The sequence below is a fragment of the Nyctereutes procyonoides genome, unplaced genomic scaffold (assembly GCF_905146905.1).
Source record: "Nyctereutes procyonoides isolate TBG_1078 unplaced genomic scaffold, NYPRO_anot_genome, whole genome shotgun sequence".
Lineage (NCBI taxonomy): Eukaryota > Metazoa > Chordata > Mammalia > Carnivora > Canidae > Nyctereutes > Nyctereutes procyonoides.
The window spans coordinates 34,477,282-34,495,316 of NW_026575140.1; the positions used below are offsets into that span (position 1 = coordinate 34,477,282).

At 40.6% G+C, this 18,035-nt stretch overlaps 1 protein-coding gene across 9 annotated transcripts in view; it reads right to left on the reverse strand.

The window, feature by feature from the left end:
• Nucleotides 1–11,703: 11,703 nt before the first annotated feature.
• The window catches only part of IFT25 (intraflagellar transport 25), a 31,818-nt gene continuing 25,486 nt past the window's right edge, over nucleotides 11,704–18,035 (reverse strand). For 8 of the 9 annotated variants that reach the window (XM_055304884.1, XM_055304890.1, XM_055304889.1 and 5 more), the window contains 3 exons: nucleotides 16,934–17,002; nucleotides 13,732–13,775; nucleotides 11,704–11,916 (listed from right to left, as the gene is read on the reverse strand). In XM_055304884.1, coding sequence (XP_055160859.1) covers nucleotides 11,803–11,916; nucleotides 13,732–13,775; nucleotides 16,934–17,002 — 227 coding nt within the window. In that variant the 3' untranslated portion in view covers nucleotides 11,704–11,802. The remainder of the gene's footprint in view (nucleotides 11,917–13,731; nucleotides 13,776–16,933; nucleotides 17,003–18,035) is intronic. The other variant, XM_055304891.1, reaches the window with a different exon arrangement.

The following is an 18,035-nucleotide window of genomic DNA, read 5'->3' on the forward strand; positions in this document are numbered from 1 at the left end:
TCTAGCATGAAAACACATTCTCCTTGGCTCTGCCTTAAGTGCTACAATGTTAACACTATGAATGTTGCTATTTTATTCTTTAAAAAAACTTATTAATTAATCATCTACCAGGTAGACCATGTTCAGATATGTTAAGTCATCTAATCTGTATTTATTTCAAAGAGGAGATTATTATCCCCATTTTACAGATGGGAAATTAAGACTCAGAGCTAAGGAATTTGTGGAAGGTCTCACAACTAGTAAGCAACAAGCTGAGATTCCAACTCTACCTCTCACTTCAAGCCAGAGTCCTGGCTCTGCTCTGTGCTAGCTTTGTGACTTTGGCTAAGCTGCACTGGTACCCTGAACTGTAAAGAGGGATACTGGTGGTGCTGGCAACATAGAGGAATTGTGAGTAAAGCACTCAGAACTGTGCCTGCCTTGGAGAAAATGCCATGGGTGTGCTGGCTGATATTATTATAAGTCCATTCCACAACTGCCTCTTTGGGCCCCCTTTTTAGGGAGTCGGGGATGGAGGGAAGGCAGGACAGCAGGGACCCTGAATAAAAAGTCTTCATCCTGCCCAAGCAATTGCAGGAATGAGTTTGTGAGGGTCCACTGAGGGGGAGTAGCTGTGCAAACAGCAGGACCAACGTACAGCTGGGGACTGTCCCTCCAAAGTGCTGATTCCATACAAGCAGACAGCAGAGAAGACCATGCTTCTCTGGGTCACTCCTCAGATGGTCTCCCGATTCATGCCTGGACAGTTTTCAGGGGAGTTTTCAGAATGTTAAAATAGACCCCAAGCATTCCAAGTCAGTTCTCTTCAGCTTAAAGCTTCAGGCATTCATTGGGCCTTGATTCTTTTTCCGGATGCTGAGAAATGCCCAGAGGGACCCAGTCCCACCTCACCCCACAGGAGACAAGGCACACGTGGCAAAGACCATAATTCAAGGTGCGTATGATGGGGAAGTGTTGAGATAAAGGCTAGCTGCTCGGGGAGTACAGAGGACAGAGCAATCCTGCGGAGCCAGCCGGGTTTGGGAAAGCCTGGCGGAGGTGGTGGCCTCTGGGGTAGGCTTCGGGGGGGCCCAGGCCTTCCACAGTCTGTGATGGGGACCTGGAGAGTACAGGAAGGGCAAAGGACACTTGTGGAGAGAACTGCACGTCAGAGGTCGAAAAGAACATGTGCAGGCAGCGGCGCAGGGGGTCTGGGCTCCAATCTGCTAAACTGGCCTCGGACTATTTCATTCCTGGTCAGCTCAGCCTGGAGTTTAAGCAGGTGTGTTAACATAACCATGCAGCATGGTTAGGTGTCCACTGCAGGATTCAGGATTCCTAGTCTGCCACAGAGATGACATCATCAAGAGTCTCAAGTAGTTTTTCCAAGAAGGGCACATGGGGGCGCGCCTGACTCTTGATTTGGGCTCAGGACCTGATCTCAGGGTCTTGAGATCGAGCCCCATGTTGGGCCCCGCGCTCAGCGGGGAGTCTGCGTGAGAGTCTCTCTCTCCCTCTCCTCTGCCCCTCCCCCCACTCTCTCTCAAGTAAATAAATCTTAAAAAAAAAACAGAAGGGCACCTGGATGCTGTACTCCCTGACATCTGACATGCTCGCACCTGCCAGCCTGTTGTCTGGAGCCTGCAGGACCACCAGCTGGGATTGACTCGCTTTACCATTGTCTAGCAGTCTTGATCGGAAGAGTCTGAGGCCAGCCTGACTGATTTCTCACGGCACCCGAATTGCTTTTGTCCTACCTGAAAACCTGTCAGATTCCTTCCTTATACTTGAGGTTCAGTAACTTCACCAAGACATAGTCCAGTGTTGATCGTTCTGATATCAAAATTTCCTGTAATACTGCTAGAGTCTCAATTATTTGTCTCCCCCCAGATTCATATGCTGAATCCTAAAGCCTGATGTGACAGGATTAGGGTAGGACTGGGAGGAGCACTGAATGAATCACCGCTCAGGAGGAACCCCTGAAGAATTAGATTAGTGCTGTTATAAAAGAGGCCCCAGGGAGCTAGCTTGCCCCTTTCCACTGGGTGAGGATACAGAAGTCAGCACCCTCAAAAGACTGCCCTCACCTGACCTTGCTGACACCCCAATCTCAAAGTTTCAGGCCCCAGAACCATAAGAAATAAATTTCCATTGTCTATAAGATACCCATTTATGGCCTTTTTGTTATAGTGGCCTGAACAACTAAGGCAAATACAATATCCTCTTCTGGTCCTAAGATTAAAAATAATAATAATAATAATAGGGGATCCCTGGGTGGCGCAGCGGTTTGGCGCCTGCCTTTGGCCCAGGGCGCGATCCTGGAGACTCAGGATCGAATCCCACATCGGGCTCCTGGTGCATGGAGCCTGCTTCTCCCTCTGCCTGTGTCTCTGCCTCTCTCTCTCTCTCTCTGTGTGTGTGTGTGTGTGTGTAACTATCATAAATAAATAAAAAAAATTAAAAAAAATAATAATAATTCTTCTTCTTCATATCAGGGACATTCTCTTCAGTTGCCTGGAACACCTTTTCTATTGTATTTTGTCCTACATTCTTGCTCAGGAACTAGAATTATGGCTATGTTGTATCCTCTGTTCTTCCATAGCTGTTACTTTCTCTAGAACTTTTTTAAAGTCTGTGTTCTTTTCTTTTCTTTTCTTTTCTTTTCTTTCTTTTCTTTCTTTTTTCTATGTTCTTTTCTATTTCATTTTGTGATTTTTCTCAAACTCTGTCCTCTGACCTGGATTTCTCTTAAACTGAGTTTATCACTACACTAGATACAATTTGTTGGTTCTTGCCCATTCCCATTTGCCCACAGAGCCGAAAGCCTGAAGGTTGCATTCTTGTTAGGTTCTGCCAGAGGGAAGAACTGGTGGGAGATTAGAAGTTGGGTGGAAAGGAGAAGCCATTTTTTTCTTTTCACTTCTGGTTGGAGAGACGGCAGGGGACTGTGCACCCTGGCTGCTATCACCAGCCAACGCGGTGGGGGGCTTCTGTTCAGAGACTGTGATGGTGCCTCCACTGGTCAACAGCGAGTGTGGCTTATGGCTGCCATCTCTGGGTTACATCCCCATCTCCTATTTGCTTTCCCAGCCTCTTCCACATTTGTAGCAGATTCTCTGCATTATTTCCCTCTCTGCTTTAAATGTAATATCTGGAGCAAATGCAGTTTTCCTAACTGGATGCTGACTGCTATGATTTCCATCATCATCTCTTTGCTTCTTATGTGGCTTTACCTCTGAAAGGGTTTTCTTTTTCTCTTGTTTCTTTTTTTTTTTTTTAAGATTTTATTTATTCATGAGAGACACAGAGAGAGGCAGAGACATAGGCAGAGGGAGAAGCAGGCTCAGGGATCAGGGATCCTGATGCAGGACTTGATCCCGGACCCCGGGTTCACACCCTGAGCCAAAGGCAGACGCTGGACCACTGAGTCACCCAGGTGTCCCTCTTCTGTTCCTTAGCATCGGCAGCTCACTGTTCATCTTCTGTGCCTTATAATTTTTTTCTTTAAATCCTTGTGTCTCTTCTCTGATCTCCTCTTGTCTTTTTAAGGAATAATCCTGGGTCTCGGTTCTTGTGTTCTTTAATTTCCCTTGCAACATACGCTGTGTATCCACCTTATTTTTGTTTTTTTCTTTCATTTCTTTTCGTTGCTAGTTACAGTTCCCTATAGTACAGTGAGTGGTTCTCAAACTTCAGCATGCATCAAAATCACCTGGAGGTCTTGTTAAAACACAGATTCATGGGGCCCAACCCCAGTATTTCTGACTCAACAGATCTGCAGTTGGGATAGGAAATCTGCATTTCTAACAAGTTATCAGATAAGGGGCTGCTGCTGCTGCTCCAAAGACCACACTTTCAGAAGTGTTGCTATAGTGGATGTTGTTGGAGATCCACCCAGATCCCTCTCACCAAGCTGGCACCCATCTGCCAGCTGCGGTGAGTGTTGGCTCACAGATGCCCCTTTTCCTGAGAAGGTTCCTCAACAGGCGCTATGTTATCCAGAAATTCCTGAGAGATTGTGTTCCCCTGAGGGTGACCCATGGTCCAAATGATTGATGATGCATTTAGAATACAAAGTCCTGGTCTCTTGCCTCAAAGTGACAGTATACCTCTCTGGTCCCGTTCATGGTGCAGAACTCCCTATGGGATCAGGCTGGGGCTTCAGTTGAAGCCGTATCTTTTTTTTTTTTTTAAAGATTTATTTATTTTGAGGGGAGGGAGGGAGGAGCAGAGGGAGAGAGTCCTCAAGCGGACTTTCTGCCAAGTGAGGAGCCCTGTTGGGAAGGCTCCATCACACAACCCTGAGATCACAACCTGAATGGAAACCAAGAATTGGAGGCTCAACTGCCTGAGCCACCCAGGTGCCCCTGAAACCATATCTTTGATTAATTTTCTCCTCTTGCCTAATCCTGCTTCCTGAGAGAGTTCATTCAATAAATCACTCCTTCAAGAGTCCCTATTTTGGGCTCTGTTTCTAGAGAACTTGACCTAAAGCAGTCCCCTTCTGGGTCTGTTCTGATTACACTTTAATAGGGCTTATTGTTTGCTGGAACAGAGCATAGAAGGATGAGGAGGAGTAAATTGGAGCAATCTACAACTTTCATTTAGATTGGCTGTCTTAAATACCCTCTTATTAAGTTCATTAACTCCTTTGCAGTGGGGCTCCTAGAAATCCCCTTCAGTCCCATTCTCTCTGCTTCAACTGCCTTTTTACTACCTGCTATGCATAGATTTCTTAGGGTGTAACTCTAACCCCTAAGGTGACTGTATTTGGAGACAGGGCCTAGAGGTGGTAATTAAGGTTAGATGAGGTGAGGCTAGGGCACTGACACAAAAAGGATGGGTGTCCTTTTAAGAAAAGACACCAGAGAGGGGCGCCTGGTTGGCTCAGTCAGTTAAGCACCTGACTTCGGCTTAGGTCATGATCCTGGGGTCCTGGGATCAAGCCCTGGGTCAGGCTTCCTATTTGGCGGGAAGTCTGCTTCTTCCTTTCCCTCTACCTCCCCCTCCCTCACTCCTACCCCTATTCATACTCTCTCTCTCAAATAAATAAAATCTTAAAAAAAAAAAAAAAAAAGAGCCCAGAGAGCTCTTTCTCGCCTGTATAAAGAGGTCATATTAGCACATAAGGAGATAGCGCTCATCTATGAGCCAGGAAGAGAGGTCTCACCGGAAACCAACTATGCTGGCACCCTGACCTTGGCCTGCAGTCTCCAGGACTGTTAGAAAATAAATTTCTGCTGTTTAGCGCCCTAGCCTGTGGTGTTTTGTTACTGCAGCCCCAGCTGTCCAAGGTGCCCTCCTTCACCATGCCTCCTCCAGCAGTCTCCTCTGTTGTATCTTGTCTGTCTTTCCTTCAGTTCCATCTCCCTGACCCTCTGGGGACATTCCCCCTCCTCTGAAGTAACCTGCGGGGTGAGATGGCTCAGTCTAATAAATGGTTGAATCAGACCTTCATGTCTGTGACATGTTCAAGGTCTCTAGGTCTGGGAGAGCATGGCAGTTCTCAGTTTCCTTTTCACCAAAATCCTGATTTCACAGTACTTAGTGAAAGTCCTTTCCAGTTAGAGGTTGTAACTACTTCCTTTAAGATGAAATTCTTTTTTCTTTCTGTTTATAATTCTTTTTGTTGTGAATAATGAGTTTTGAGAAAGGGGATGGAGTAAAAATCTCTCTGGTTATTACTAACACATATTGCTTTCTTAACTTATCATGTATATCATGCTTATTGATATACATGGATATAGGATGGATATCCATCCTATATTTAGGTATCCTATCCATCCTATCCTCTTTAGGATATGTAAATATCCATCCTATATTTACATATGATTTATATCCCTTTATAAAGTAGGATATTTGATGTCTGTATAAATGCTTTCTAATATATGGATGCATAGTTGTTTCCAGTTTCCTGTCCTGTAAATAGCATTGCTATCAATCTTTTTTCATTTGTCATTTATCTAATTATGTCATTAGGATATATTCCTAGAAATGGAATTTGTCAAAAGCTATGTGCCTGTTTAAAACTTTGCGCATTGGGATGCCTGGGTGGCGCAGCGGTTTGGCGCTTGCCTTCCTTGGCCCAGGGTGCGATCCTGTAGACCCAGGATCGAATCCCACGTCGGGCTCCCGTTGCATGGAGCCTGCTTCTCCCTCTGCCTGTGTCTCTGCCTCTCTCTCTCTGACTATCATAAATAAATAAAAATAAAAAAAAAGAAAAGAAATTATTTAAAAAAAAAAACTTTGCACACTGCCACATGTTAATTTTTAGAAGGTTTGGTATCAGCTACAAAGGGCTACTGGAGCATCACATAGAAGGTGAAGCCCCCAAAGGATGCCCTCCATAGAGGGGCATTTCTGAGACAAAACCATAACAGAAATGCTTTTTAAAAAGTCTGTATAAATGAGTGAGATTCTCAAGAATTTTCATTTATGTAATATTTCTCTGCCCTGTTTGAGTACATGGTTAAAATGTCATTAGATTTTTAAAGTAAAAACCTGGGGTGCCTGGGTGGCTCAGTTGGTTAAGCGTCTGTCTTTGACTCAGGTCATGATCCCAGGGTTCTGAGATTAAGACCTGCATCATGCTCCTTGCTCAGCAGGAAGACTGCTTCTCCCTCTCCCTCTGCCCCTCCCCTACCCCGCCCCTTGTGCTCTCTCTCAAATAAATAAAATCTTTTTTTTTTTAAGATTTTATTTATTTATTCATGAGAGACACACACACACACAGAGAGGCAGAGACATAGGCAGAGGGAGAAGTAGGCTCCATGCAGGTGCCTGCCCAGGATCATGCCCTGGGCCGAAGGCAGACGCTTAACCGCTGAGTCACCCAAGTGTCTCTCAAATAAATAAAATCTTTAAAAAAAATGATAAAATTAAAAAGTAAAAATTTGATACAAGGCACTGTGGTAGGCACTGGCCCATAGTACATAATCCAAAATGCATATTTTATTAGCTAGCTTTATTAAAAACTCAAGGATGGCATGAGACATGCAAATAAATAAACATTTATTTAGTCACATTTTAATTGATAATCTACTATAGGCTGTTCTAAGGCCTGAGGATACAGTCATAAGCAAAAGCAATAAATGTTTCCTGCCCTCATGGAATTTAAATTCTAGTGAGGGAAAGAGACAATAAACATGATATACATGATAAGAAGGAAATACGTGTTAGTAATAAGCAGGGCCATCCCTAAAAGGTTGTGAGAGCCAAGGGCAATTCAATCAATTTAGCCCCTACCCAAGATATTCACCCTGGAAAGGAGGCCACACTGCCCTCATCTTTCACAGCACACTTGGGATATGATTAAAGGGGAAAAAAAATCTCAGTTGAATTTTAGTGGTTGTGAGAAAAGAGGAGGAAGGTACCAGAACCCCTGAAGCACAGGACACAGGGTGGCTACTCCCAGAGCCAAGATGAAAAACAAGTGGAAGGAAGACCAAATGTGTTTATGCAGCAGTGGTGTGTGTGGGTGGGGGGTGGCCACGCTGATGAGACAGACTACTTCCCTGAGGGGATTTTGTGGAAGCATCTGAAGTCGGTGAGGACAGCCATACAGATACCTAAGGAAAGAGCCCTCCAGGCAGAGGAGGCAAATTCAAAGGTCTCGACTACACAGGACACGCAGCATAATGGGTCAGGAGTCAGTAGGTAGGTGGAGAGAAATCCAAATGAGGGATGAAGGAGCTAGAAGAAGCCAGCTGGGAACAAACGAGACTTTACAAAGATGTTGGGCTTCAGCAGTGAAGAAAAAAGAAAAAAAGATAAAGCCGCATATTATTATACCTATTGCTTGAAACTTGGAGAGGTTTTTTATAAGGTGAAATTAATTTTTAAAGGCCAGGAAAACGAAGGTGAAAGAATGCTGTTTTTAAGTGTCATAAAGTGGTATTACAAGCTCTACATTGACGACTTGTTCTCGGCATCCACAGGAGACAGACACAGAGAAAAAAAGACTTAAGAGATAATTTACTAGGCCTGTGCCAAAGAGATCAATCAGACAACCCCCGGAGATCCCTTCCAGCAATCTGTGAGCCTCAACACTGTTTCTTACACAAAGAATCACTGACATTTCAGTTTAGGAAGTTGGCCAAAAGAAAATCCTTAGCGTTTCATTTTATTGAACATGAACACAATTGCTCTAAGTCACCTTCCTTCTCGAAAACCTTAAATGGCTCCAGTGTTGAGGGAAAATGTTTGAAAGCATTAAAAGCTCTCTGTTATCTGGCTGTAATGTATGGGTTTAGTGTTATTCTTTGCCCTAGTCAGACTTAAATATTCATCACTTTCCAAAGGTGTTTGACGACAGAGTACTCTTCTTCACATCTTCAATCACACCAACATTGCTCTTGAAATGCCTTTCTTACTCTCCTCCATTTATCTAAAACCTACCTTTCTAAGAGTAAATTTGTTCAACAAATCTTGATAAATGGCTTATCAGAAAGTATTAAGAACCTTAAAACTGTTCCTAACTTTGACCAATTCCCTTCTGAGAATCTCCTCTAAGGGAATCATCTGAGGGGCAGGCAAAGATTTATGCACGAAGATACCCTCAGTAGCATTATTGATTTTTATTTTTCTATTATAAAGAATGTCAAGCACACACAAAGACAAAGAGGTGGGTATAGTGGAATTCCATGTATCCACCACCCAGATATAATAATTTATTGCCATATTTGTTTCAACTAACACTTTTTTCCCTTAAAAAATCTGAAGTATTTTTTTTAAAATTTTTATTTATTTATGATAGTCACAGAGAGAGAGAGAGAGAGAGAGAAAGAGAGAGAGAGAGGCAGAGACACAGGCAGCGGGAGAAGCAGGCTCCATGCCCTGGGAGCCCGACGTGGGATTCGATCCCAGGTCTCCAGGATCGCGCCCTGGGCCAAAGGCAGGCGCTAAACCGCTGCGCCACCCAGGGATCCCAAAAGTCTGAAGTATTTTAAAGCAAATCCCAGATATCAGGGCATTTTGCCCCTATATATTTCTATATGCATCTCTGAAAAATATGAGCATTTTCTTATCTAACCTTAATGCTCGTAACACAGCTAGCAAAATGAACAATAACACCCAATCCATAAGTGTATTTCCAAATGTCTTATTTTCAGTTGTTTTACTAAAAAACATCCAAATAAGATCCACTCATGGCATGTGGCTACTGGGGTTCTTGTGTCTTTTTGAATCTAGAGTGGACTCCTTCCTTAATTACCATTTTTCATGCCACCAACCTGTTGGAAGAAACCAGGTCATTTGTTCTTTAGGATTAGCCACATTCTAGTTTCATCTGTGAATCAGTCCGGATAGGCCAGTTTATACTCCAAATTTCATTTGGTTAAAACAAAGAAACCCTATTTTTCCTCCTGTATGTCTTTCGGTCTCCCATTGACTGAGAGGGTCTGTTCCCTGCTATCATCAGGGTGACTTCCAGAGCCAGACTGGTGAAGTAGTTAGCGCGCAGAACATCATTGCTGGTCATCATGACAGAGAAAGAAAACAGCTTTGAGGGGTCTCATGCAGGCCTAGTTATCACTTCTCATCTCATTGCCCACAACTGGTCACCTGGCCCTACCCAAACAAGGAAGGTCAGAAAATATATTCCGCCACGTGTGCGAAAGGCATAGATGTGGGCATTTCTGTGAGCTATAAAATGGCTACTAGTCTATTTGCTTCCCTGTGGTGGCATTTTCCTTGTTTTTTCCATCCCTTGTATTTCCTGAAAAATGGAAGTTTACTCTAGAACTTGATTCAATTCAGGCTCAGGAATTCTGGTGGAAGATTTCCAAGGTTGGCCTGTGTGCTTCATATCGCATCACATCAGGAGCATATAGTGTGTAATTGTAGTAGATGATAATAATAGCCACTGCCTCCTTCTCTTCCCATCATGTATGTGTATATATGAAGACAATCAGAGAGAGACAGAGAGTGAGAGAGATTAATTTGAAGAAATTGGCTCATATGATTATGGAGTTTGGCAAGTCCAAAATCTGTAGGGTTGGCTGACTGGGCATCCAGAGAAAGAGCTGTTGTTGTAAAGTCTGAGGGCTGTCTATTGGCAGAACTCCTTCTTGTCCAGGAAAGGTCAACCTTTGTCCTATTAAGGTCTTCAAAGATGAGATAGGGGGCAATCTGCGTTACTCAAAGTCCACCAATTTAAATGTTAATCTCATCCAAAAAATACCCCATACATAAACATCCAGGATGTGTGAGCAAACATCTGGGCATCGTGGCCCAGCCAACGTTACACATAAAATCAACTATCACAAACTAAGATTATGTTACAGGTTGAACTATGTGTCTGAAAAAGACACACTGAAGTCTTAATCCTTGGTACTTATGAATGTGACTTTACCTGAACATAGGATTGTTACAGACATAATTAGCTAAGATAAGGCCATACGGGAGTAGAGTAGGCCCTGATCCAATATGACTGGTGTCCTTAGAGAAGAGAGGAAGAGACACAGACACAGATATGTACAGAGGGAAGATGAGGTGAAGACATACAGAGAGAATGCCGTATGATGACACAGGCAGACATTGGAGCTACACGGTGCCACAAGCCAAGGACTGCCAAGCACTGCCCACAACTCCAGAAGCTAAGAGAAAGGCATAAAACAGATTCTTCCTCAGAAACTCTAGTAGGAACAAACCCTGTCAGTACCTTGATTTCTGACATCTAGCCTCTAAAGCTGTGAGACGATAAATGACCATTGTTTTAAGCCACCAAGTTTGGAGTACATTATTATGGTGGCCCTAAGAAGCTAATATGAACCACAGAAACAAAATACTATGCTCCAATGCCATTGTTTCCTGTGTATTTATCAACTTGAGATAGCATTTGGTTTGTGCATTTTTGTTTTCAGTATTCTGGAATTTCTTTTTTGTTTTAATTTTTGGCTATATTAGTTATTTATGTTTTCAAAGTCGAGCTAAGCTAAATAACAAGGTATATTCAGATAAGTTTTATTTCCCTCCAATCTGTCCTATGCTGTTTCTTTCTTTCTTTTTTTTTAAAAAGATTTTATTTATTTATTCATAGAGACACAGGCAGAGAAGCAGGCAGAGGGAGAAGCAGGCAGAAGGAGAAGCAGGCTGGATGCAGGGAGCCCGACGTGGGACTCGATCCCGGGTCTCCAGGATCACATCCCGGGCTGCAGGTAGCACTAAACTCCTGCACCACCAGGGCTGCCCCCTATGCTGTTTCTTACCCTCCCAACGCATACAAAAAAAAAAAAAAAAAAATCAACTACTATCTACAATGGTTGTCCCGGGGAAATCAGATTATGTTTTTCTTAATTCTCTTGAGATTTTCAAATCAGGGCAAAAATAAAATTAAAAGAAAAAAAATAAAATTATTCGTACAAGGCCCAGCTCAAGTTCTATAGCCTCCATGAAACCTTCCCATAAGTATTTTCTCTTTTCTGAACTCATACATTTACTGTATATGTTGCTCACTTAGTCCTTTTCATCAACCAATCAATAAATTAAAAAATTAATGCACTGAACCTAAAAAATATTAATGCACTGAGACCTAAAGGGCACCATGTTAGATGCCGTGCGGACACAATGTATTCAGTCAAGTTTTCATGTATAGGCATTTCCTTTATTATAGTTTATATTGAAGTGAGAGCTTCCTTGTAGCCTACATGGTGGCCAATCACTCCTGACTAATGAACCAAATTCCTTTGCACAAAATCTTGAAGAGAAAATAAAAACTGAAGCAGATTGATACAAATCTCTTTAATAAAGTATATCAATTGACAACTTCATGTTTAAATAAATATATGGTTAAAAAAATCATGCAAGAGTATTCTGTTCTAATTACTAAGAAAGACTTGAGACTGTTATTCCCTCTGCAGAAACACTATGCACAGATGCAAAGTGATCAAAGGCTGATATAATAATGAATCTCAAGTAAGTGGCATGGCCGTCTCGTGCCTGTAAAGGAAAAATCAATATGGAAGCTTTTAGCAATTCTAGTTAACTGTTAAACAGCAGTTAGCAGAAGAAAGGATTTGGTGCAAGAATGATATCCTAAGAATATAATAATGTGTAAGATATAATATTCAGAAAAGAAGCCAGATGCATGTAACAGTACCGCTGCTCGGATGTATTACCAGGCAAATATCAGCATTGGTTTGATGAAAAATAGCAAGCAGAGCTAAAAATTGCAGTTTTACATTTTTGATTAGTTTTTTAAAAGTGTCTTTCTAAAGTATTTTTCAATGTTAGGAGATTTCCTTTGTTTGATGATTCCTCTGACTCTATTATCCTGAAACATTACTATACTTCCACATTGATATGTTTCTCTGGAAGGCAATTGGACGATATATATACATATATATGTGTATATATATATATATATATATATACAGCTATAAATATGTTTACACTGATGAACCCAGTAATTTTATTCCTTGAAATTTAATCTTAGAGAATAATTTAAAAGGTGAAAATCATGGTAGTGAGAACATGCATAAGATGTTCCTGTTGTATTACTTACAATGACAGAGGGAGGAAAAATAGTCAACATTTGCCTCTTTTCATACGTTTCATTTTAAAATTATAAAACTTGTAACACAATATTGCTTAAAATTCTTCATTTTTTACTACTTTAACTATGTGATGCACATTGACACTAGAAGAAAATAAGTATAACAAAAGCTCTTGTGGCAGGGAAATAAAATCATGGGTGACTTCCAGCTGCCTACTCCCCCTTACTATTTTCTAAATATTCTGAAATGTTGCAATGCTCCTTGATTCACAATGAGCCCTGATACAAAACACTTAACAGAGGCTTACTAATCATAACCCATTAGTAAAGATGGAGAAAAACAGGCAGATAAAATTCAGTCTAATTAATTACTTTTCTGGCCCCCATTGGCCTCTCCAGTCATTGGGCACATTTGGTGGAGAAGATAATTAATAGCATTCAAAAACTTCCTACAGAATCTTTTGAAGCACAGATTTCATAGCAGCGCCCAGCAAGTTGTGAAGAAGGAAACTTAATGGACAAGGTTCCTCGTTAAGCCTCATTTAGAGAAAACTTAATTAAACACTACCACCAAAAAAAAAAAAAAGAAAGAAAGAAAGAAAGAAAGAAAGAAAAAATCACAAAAAACCCCACATATTCAGTTGTTTCACCTTTTTGTTTGTCTAAAACCAGGGCCTGATAAACTACCAGGAACAGAGAAACTCCTGATGAGGCAGCAGCTTCCTCATCAACAGGCATTCATTCCACTTGACAAGCAAAGCCCAATGGAATGTTGTCGAAAAATGCTGGTTCTCTTTCCACCTCATCTCTCTTTGGCTTATTTGTTGCTGATCCTATGCTCCATTTCCCCTTATGTGAATCTCCCTTGTCCTTTCATGCTTAAATTAACATCGGATTTTGGCATCTCAACCTTTTTTGATTCCTATTTTAAAAGGCCTACAGAATCAAATGAAAGAAAGCAAAGCAAATAAATACTTCAAAATAAATGAACAAAATAAAAACAAATATGTGAATTGTCTTATTCTTGCTGTTATTCTATGATAGATAAAAGCCTAGTTTATGAATGTATTTATAGTATTATTGAGATTTAGATTATAGTATTATTGAGAATAACCTTCTCTATTGGTTGATTAGGTATAGAACCTCTAACATATCACAAAGGTATTTATTAATTTCATGACTGAGAAGATATAATTAAAATGTAAATAGATTATGCTGGCTAAAGATAATATTTATCTCTATAAAGTATATCGACTTACCATAATTTCTTCATTTTGAAGCTGCCCCTCTGTGTGGACTAGATCTAAAGCACAAATGTAACAGAAATGAGTTAGGGATCAAAATGCATGAGGACAGCTACCAGCTACCGGTCTATTTGGTTTATATTCACCAAAACATGATGTCTGGTAAACTATAGTTAGATCAGACTTACCAGAGCTTGGGGGTTAAAATTCAATATCAAAATGAGAATATTTGATGTAAAAGGCATGAAAGATAAACTGTGAGTTCTAAAACATCCCTAGCAAGTATAAACAAAAGGAAATGTAAATTACAGAAAGGATCAAGCCACTAACAGTTATATTACAGGCCTGATAGGAGCCATCTTATTACCACTCTCATGGGTAATGACTGCAACTCAGTTTCTCATGCTGAATTTATAATGTGATGTTGAATTATGCTGCCCATGAAGTGATCTTTTCTGGTATCCAACTTTAGAAAACCTTTACCTATATAATTTTAAAGCAGATTAACTTAATTGCTCACAAGTTAATTATATCATTCTTCTAGAAATATGAAATATTTGGTTGATATAATAATAAATACTGACCTTATTCAGAAATTAATTTTATTTGTATCAGCATAGTCGGTGTATGTGATTTTTAAAGGAACATACTACCAACAGGGTAGTTGGTACCTTTTTTTCCTAAGATCTCTCTGAGGTAATGAATAGTGATCCCCTGCTTGACCCTTTCCCCTCCAGTCCTACTCCTGAGTGGCAAATGCTTTCATCTCCTTCAGCTTTTTTTCCTAGAAGGTTAACATGTTTATATTCCTTTTCTTGATTTGTAGTATTTTACTGACTTTATAGTATGGTGGGAGAAAATTTGGGTCTCTGAGATCAGTATCTTCTTCCTCTTCCTTCAACCTTTCCCTCCTGCCATCCTCTCAATTTTGAAATCAACACTTGACAGTTACATTATCGCCTACGTAAATGTTATTTACTGCTAAAATAAGTATTGAATTATGATCCCATTTTCTTTCTTATATAACTCCTCCTCTACCAGGAGTTAATAATACCTTCTTTCATTTGCTTAGTTCTTTATGAAAAATTGGAAAATCTCATGCTGACATCAAAGAAGACAGGGTATAATTCCTGTATATTTACCCATCATCTTGATTTTAAAATTACTAACATTTCACTATACTTGATTTATGGAATATTTTTGCTAAAGCATTTTAAAGAACATGACATTTTACCTCCAAATATCTGGTTATCCATCTCTAAATAATAAGGATATTTTCTTACATAACCATAATACTATTATCAGGCTAAAATTAAAAATTGCTTTAATATCATATAGAACCCCATCCACATTCAAATTTCTCAATTGTCCCCAAAATGTCTTTTTATAAAAGTTGGTTTATTCAAATCAGAATTAAGTCTCTTTTAATCTTGAACTGATTTCTCTCTCCCACACACATTTTTTCCCCACATCACTGACTTACTAAAGAGACCAGGTCAGTATTCCTGTAGAATATCCCACATTTTGTCATTTTGCCTCTTTAAGGTTTCATTACATTTATTCATCTACTCTCTGTTTCGTATATACTTGAGTTAGAGCTAAAGGCTTGATTATATTCAGGGTTTGAGGCCTTCATCAAATGTCTGGTGATCTTCTGACTATCTTTTGTTACTTAATAAATAAATCATTTGAAAACTATGTGCCATGAACCATGCTCACTGACTCGGACTTCAACAGAGCAGCCAGGAATGAGGTGGTCTATGTCAGTATCCATAGATCTTTTTTTCTGGAGCCACTCAGTTTCCCCAAAAATATTTAGTCTCCTGGCCAGGGCTATATTCTCGGTTGCTGTCATAAATAGTAGAGCACAGAGGTGTTCTCACCATTCAATATGCAGGCTTCCACTTAAATCTCCTGTACTCTATGTCTCACTTACTCTCTCTTCTATGTCTGGTCTCCCTGAGTTCTGAGACTTAACATTCGGTATTCCTCCTTAGTCCTTGCAGACGGTTTGTGGGAGGAAGGAGGAGTCTTCTAGCTTTGTGTGATAAGAGAACTTACCTAGGGTCACTCTGTATACAGATGTTCAACTATTCCCTCTTGTTTTCTGGTCCATGTCCCACTCATACTTTCTGTGGTACCTCCTGCCTTCAAAAATCCTGCCTTTCTGGGGTTTTGTTGGGCAAACTGTCTTGCTTCACATTGACGTTCTCCTTGGAGGGCACTTAGGTTATAACCTACTCCATTCAGCTACATTAGTCTCTTCTACCTGTGTCCTCTCTTCCATAATTTAGATGGATACCTCACATCCTCTTTGGTCTCCTATAGGTTTTTTGGTTTGTTTTAGTTTTGTCCTTGTAGGTTTATGCCTCCTTTTATTCCTTTACTATTATTTTCATGGAATTTTGGGAAGGAAAGGAAATAGACACACAAAGCCAATTTGTAGTGTTTAAGGGCAATTCTGCTGATGATATGTATGTATGTATGTATGTATGTATTTTAAAGATTTTACTTATTTATTCATGGGAGACACAGAGAGGGGCAGAGACATAGGCAGAGGGAAAAGCAAGCTCCCAGTGGGGACCCTGATGCAGGACTCGATCCCAGAACCCCAGGATTACAACCTGAGCCAAAGGCAGACACTCAACCACTGAGCCACCCAGGTGCCTCTCTGCTGATGATATTTAAATAGTACCATTAGTTAGTTAAGAAGGAAAGACAAAGAAACTAATATTTATTGTCTACTATATATGATATGGTAGACACTATATTTACAAGACCCTAAACCATGGGTTACCATCCCCATTTTTCAGAGGATTCGTAAACTCAGAAAAATTAAGTATTAACGTGCTAACAGTTATATAACCAGTAAGTGAAGAAGTAGTCTTGTATTCAAACCTGGGTTTTTCTAGGCTCTAAATAAGTCAACAAGAGACATCTTTTCTTCACCAAAATGCAGCTCAGTTGGAAATACAGAATCAAAGGACAGCTCTACTTCCTCATGCCCAGAACAATGCTGGTGAAAAAGCACAGGGCAGCCTGAGTGACTCAGTGTTTAGCGCTGCCTTTCAGCCCAGGACGTGATCCTAGAGACCCAGGATTGAGTCCCACATCGGGCTCCCTGCATGGAGCCTGCTTCTCCCTCTGCCTGTGTCTGCTTCTCTCTCTGTTTCTCATGAATAAATAAATAAAATCTTAAAAAAAAAAAAGCACATACCTCTTTCAATCCATGGCTCAAAATCAACTGGCTCTTTAGATGTGCTCTTTTCAATCTTCAAGGTCCTTACTTATGTTGTAAGGAAACAAAATAAATACAGGGTAAATTATCTATCTGATCTAATGTTGCTATCCCTATATTCCTTTTTTTCTCTGTATCAAAGTGTCAAGCACTGGTGGGACTGAACAAAGTACTGGGATCAGAAATACCATGTTCTGAAAATCATTCACATGCTCTGTTTTTCTATAGGGACCTATGGTAAAACGCAGCCCTGGGTCACTGTAATCTTACAATGTTTGCAAAGCACACAATACAGTTAGTAGAGTCTTTTTAAATTTGGTATCATCTAGTTATTTGTATACTGATAATAATAATACTGTTAGTGATCTTGTTCATAAACCTTTATGAAGAAACTACTGTTAAGTCAAGCATTTACTCATTTACTCTTGACTATAATCTTATAAGAAAAAGTATTACTAATCCACTTTACTGATTAGGAAACAGGCTTAGAGAAATCAGGCACCTTAGAGAAGTCAGGCAAAGTGTTCAGAGATAAAGAGCCAGTAAGGGCCAGAAGTGCAATTCAAACTTTAGGTATGTCTGTGTCTATGAGCTTCTACAATTAATGACAGTTAATAGACTTAACCAGAATGCAGGCATCTTCCTTCAGAACTGTTTTTTCCTCTATTACCCCTAATCCAGACCCTGCTACCCCAGAATCATTCTTCTCTTCTCTGTGCCCTGTGAGGGAGGTCCCGTGTGGATTGCATCACTAGATACTGGTCAGATTTGGCTAATGGGAGGCACTGGGAGGAAACTGGAGGGCAGTGGTGAAGTGAGAGCACGTTGTTTTTTCTCCACTCCCTTCCTGCTTCTGTGCCACGTCTTTGACAGTGGTTGGGTCCCTTCATGATTACAGCTGCTGCTGGGCAGGTCCTTAGCCACAGACTACAGCTCTCACTGGGCTCCAGTAACACAATTTCCATCCCTTATCCCAAGAGTGGTAATGGCTTATTGCTGTGGCTAGTTTCAAGGCGTTCTCACCATCCCTGGTTTGTTCCCTTACCCAGACCATAATTTTGTAAGTAATCCTATCAATAAA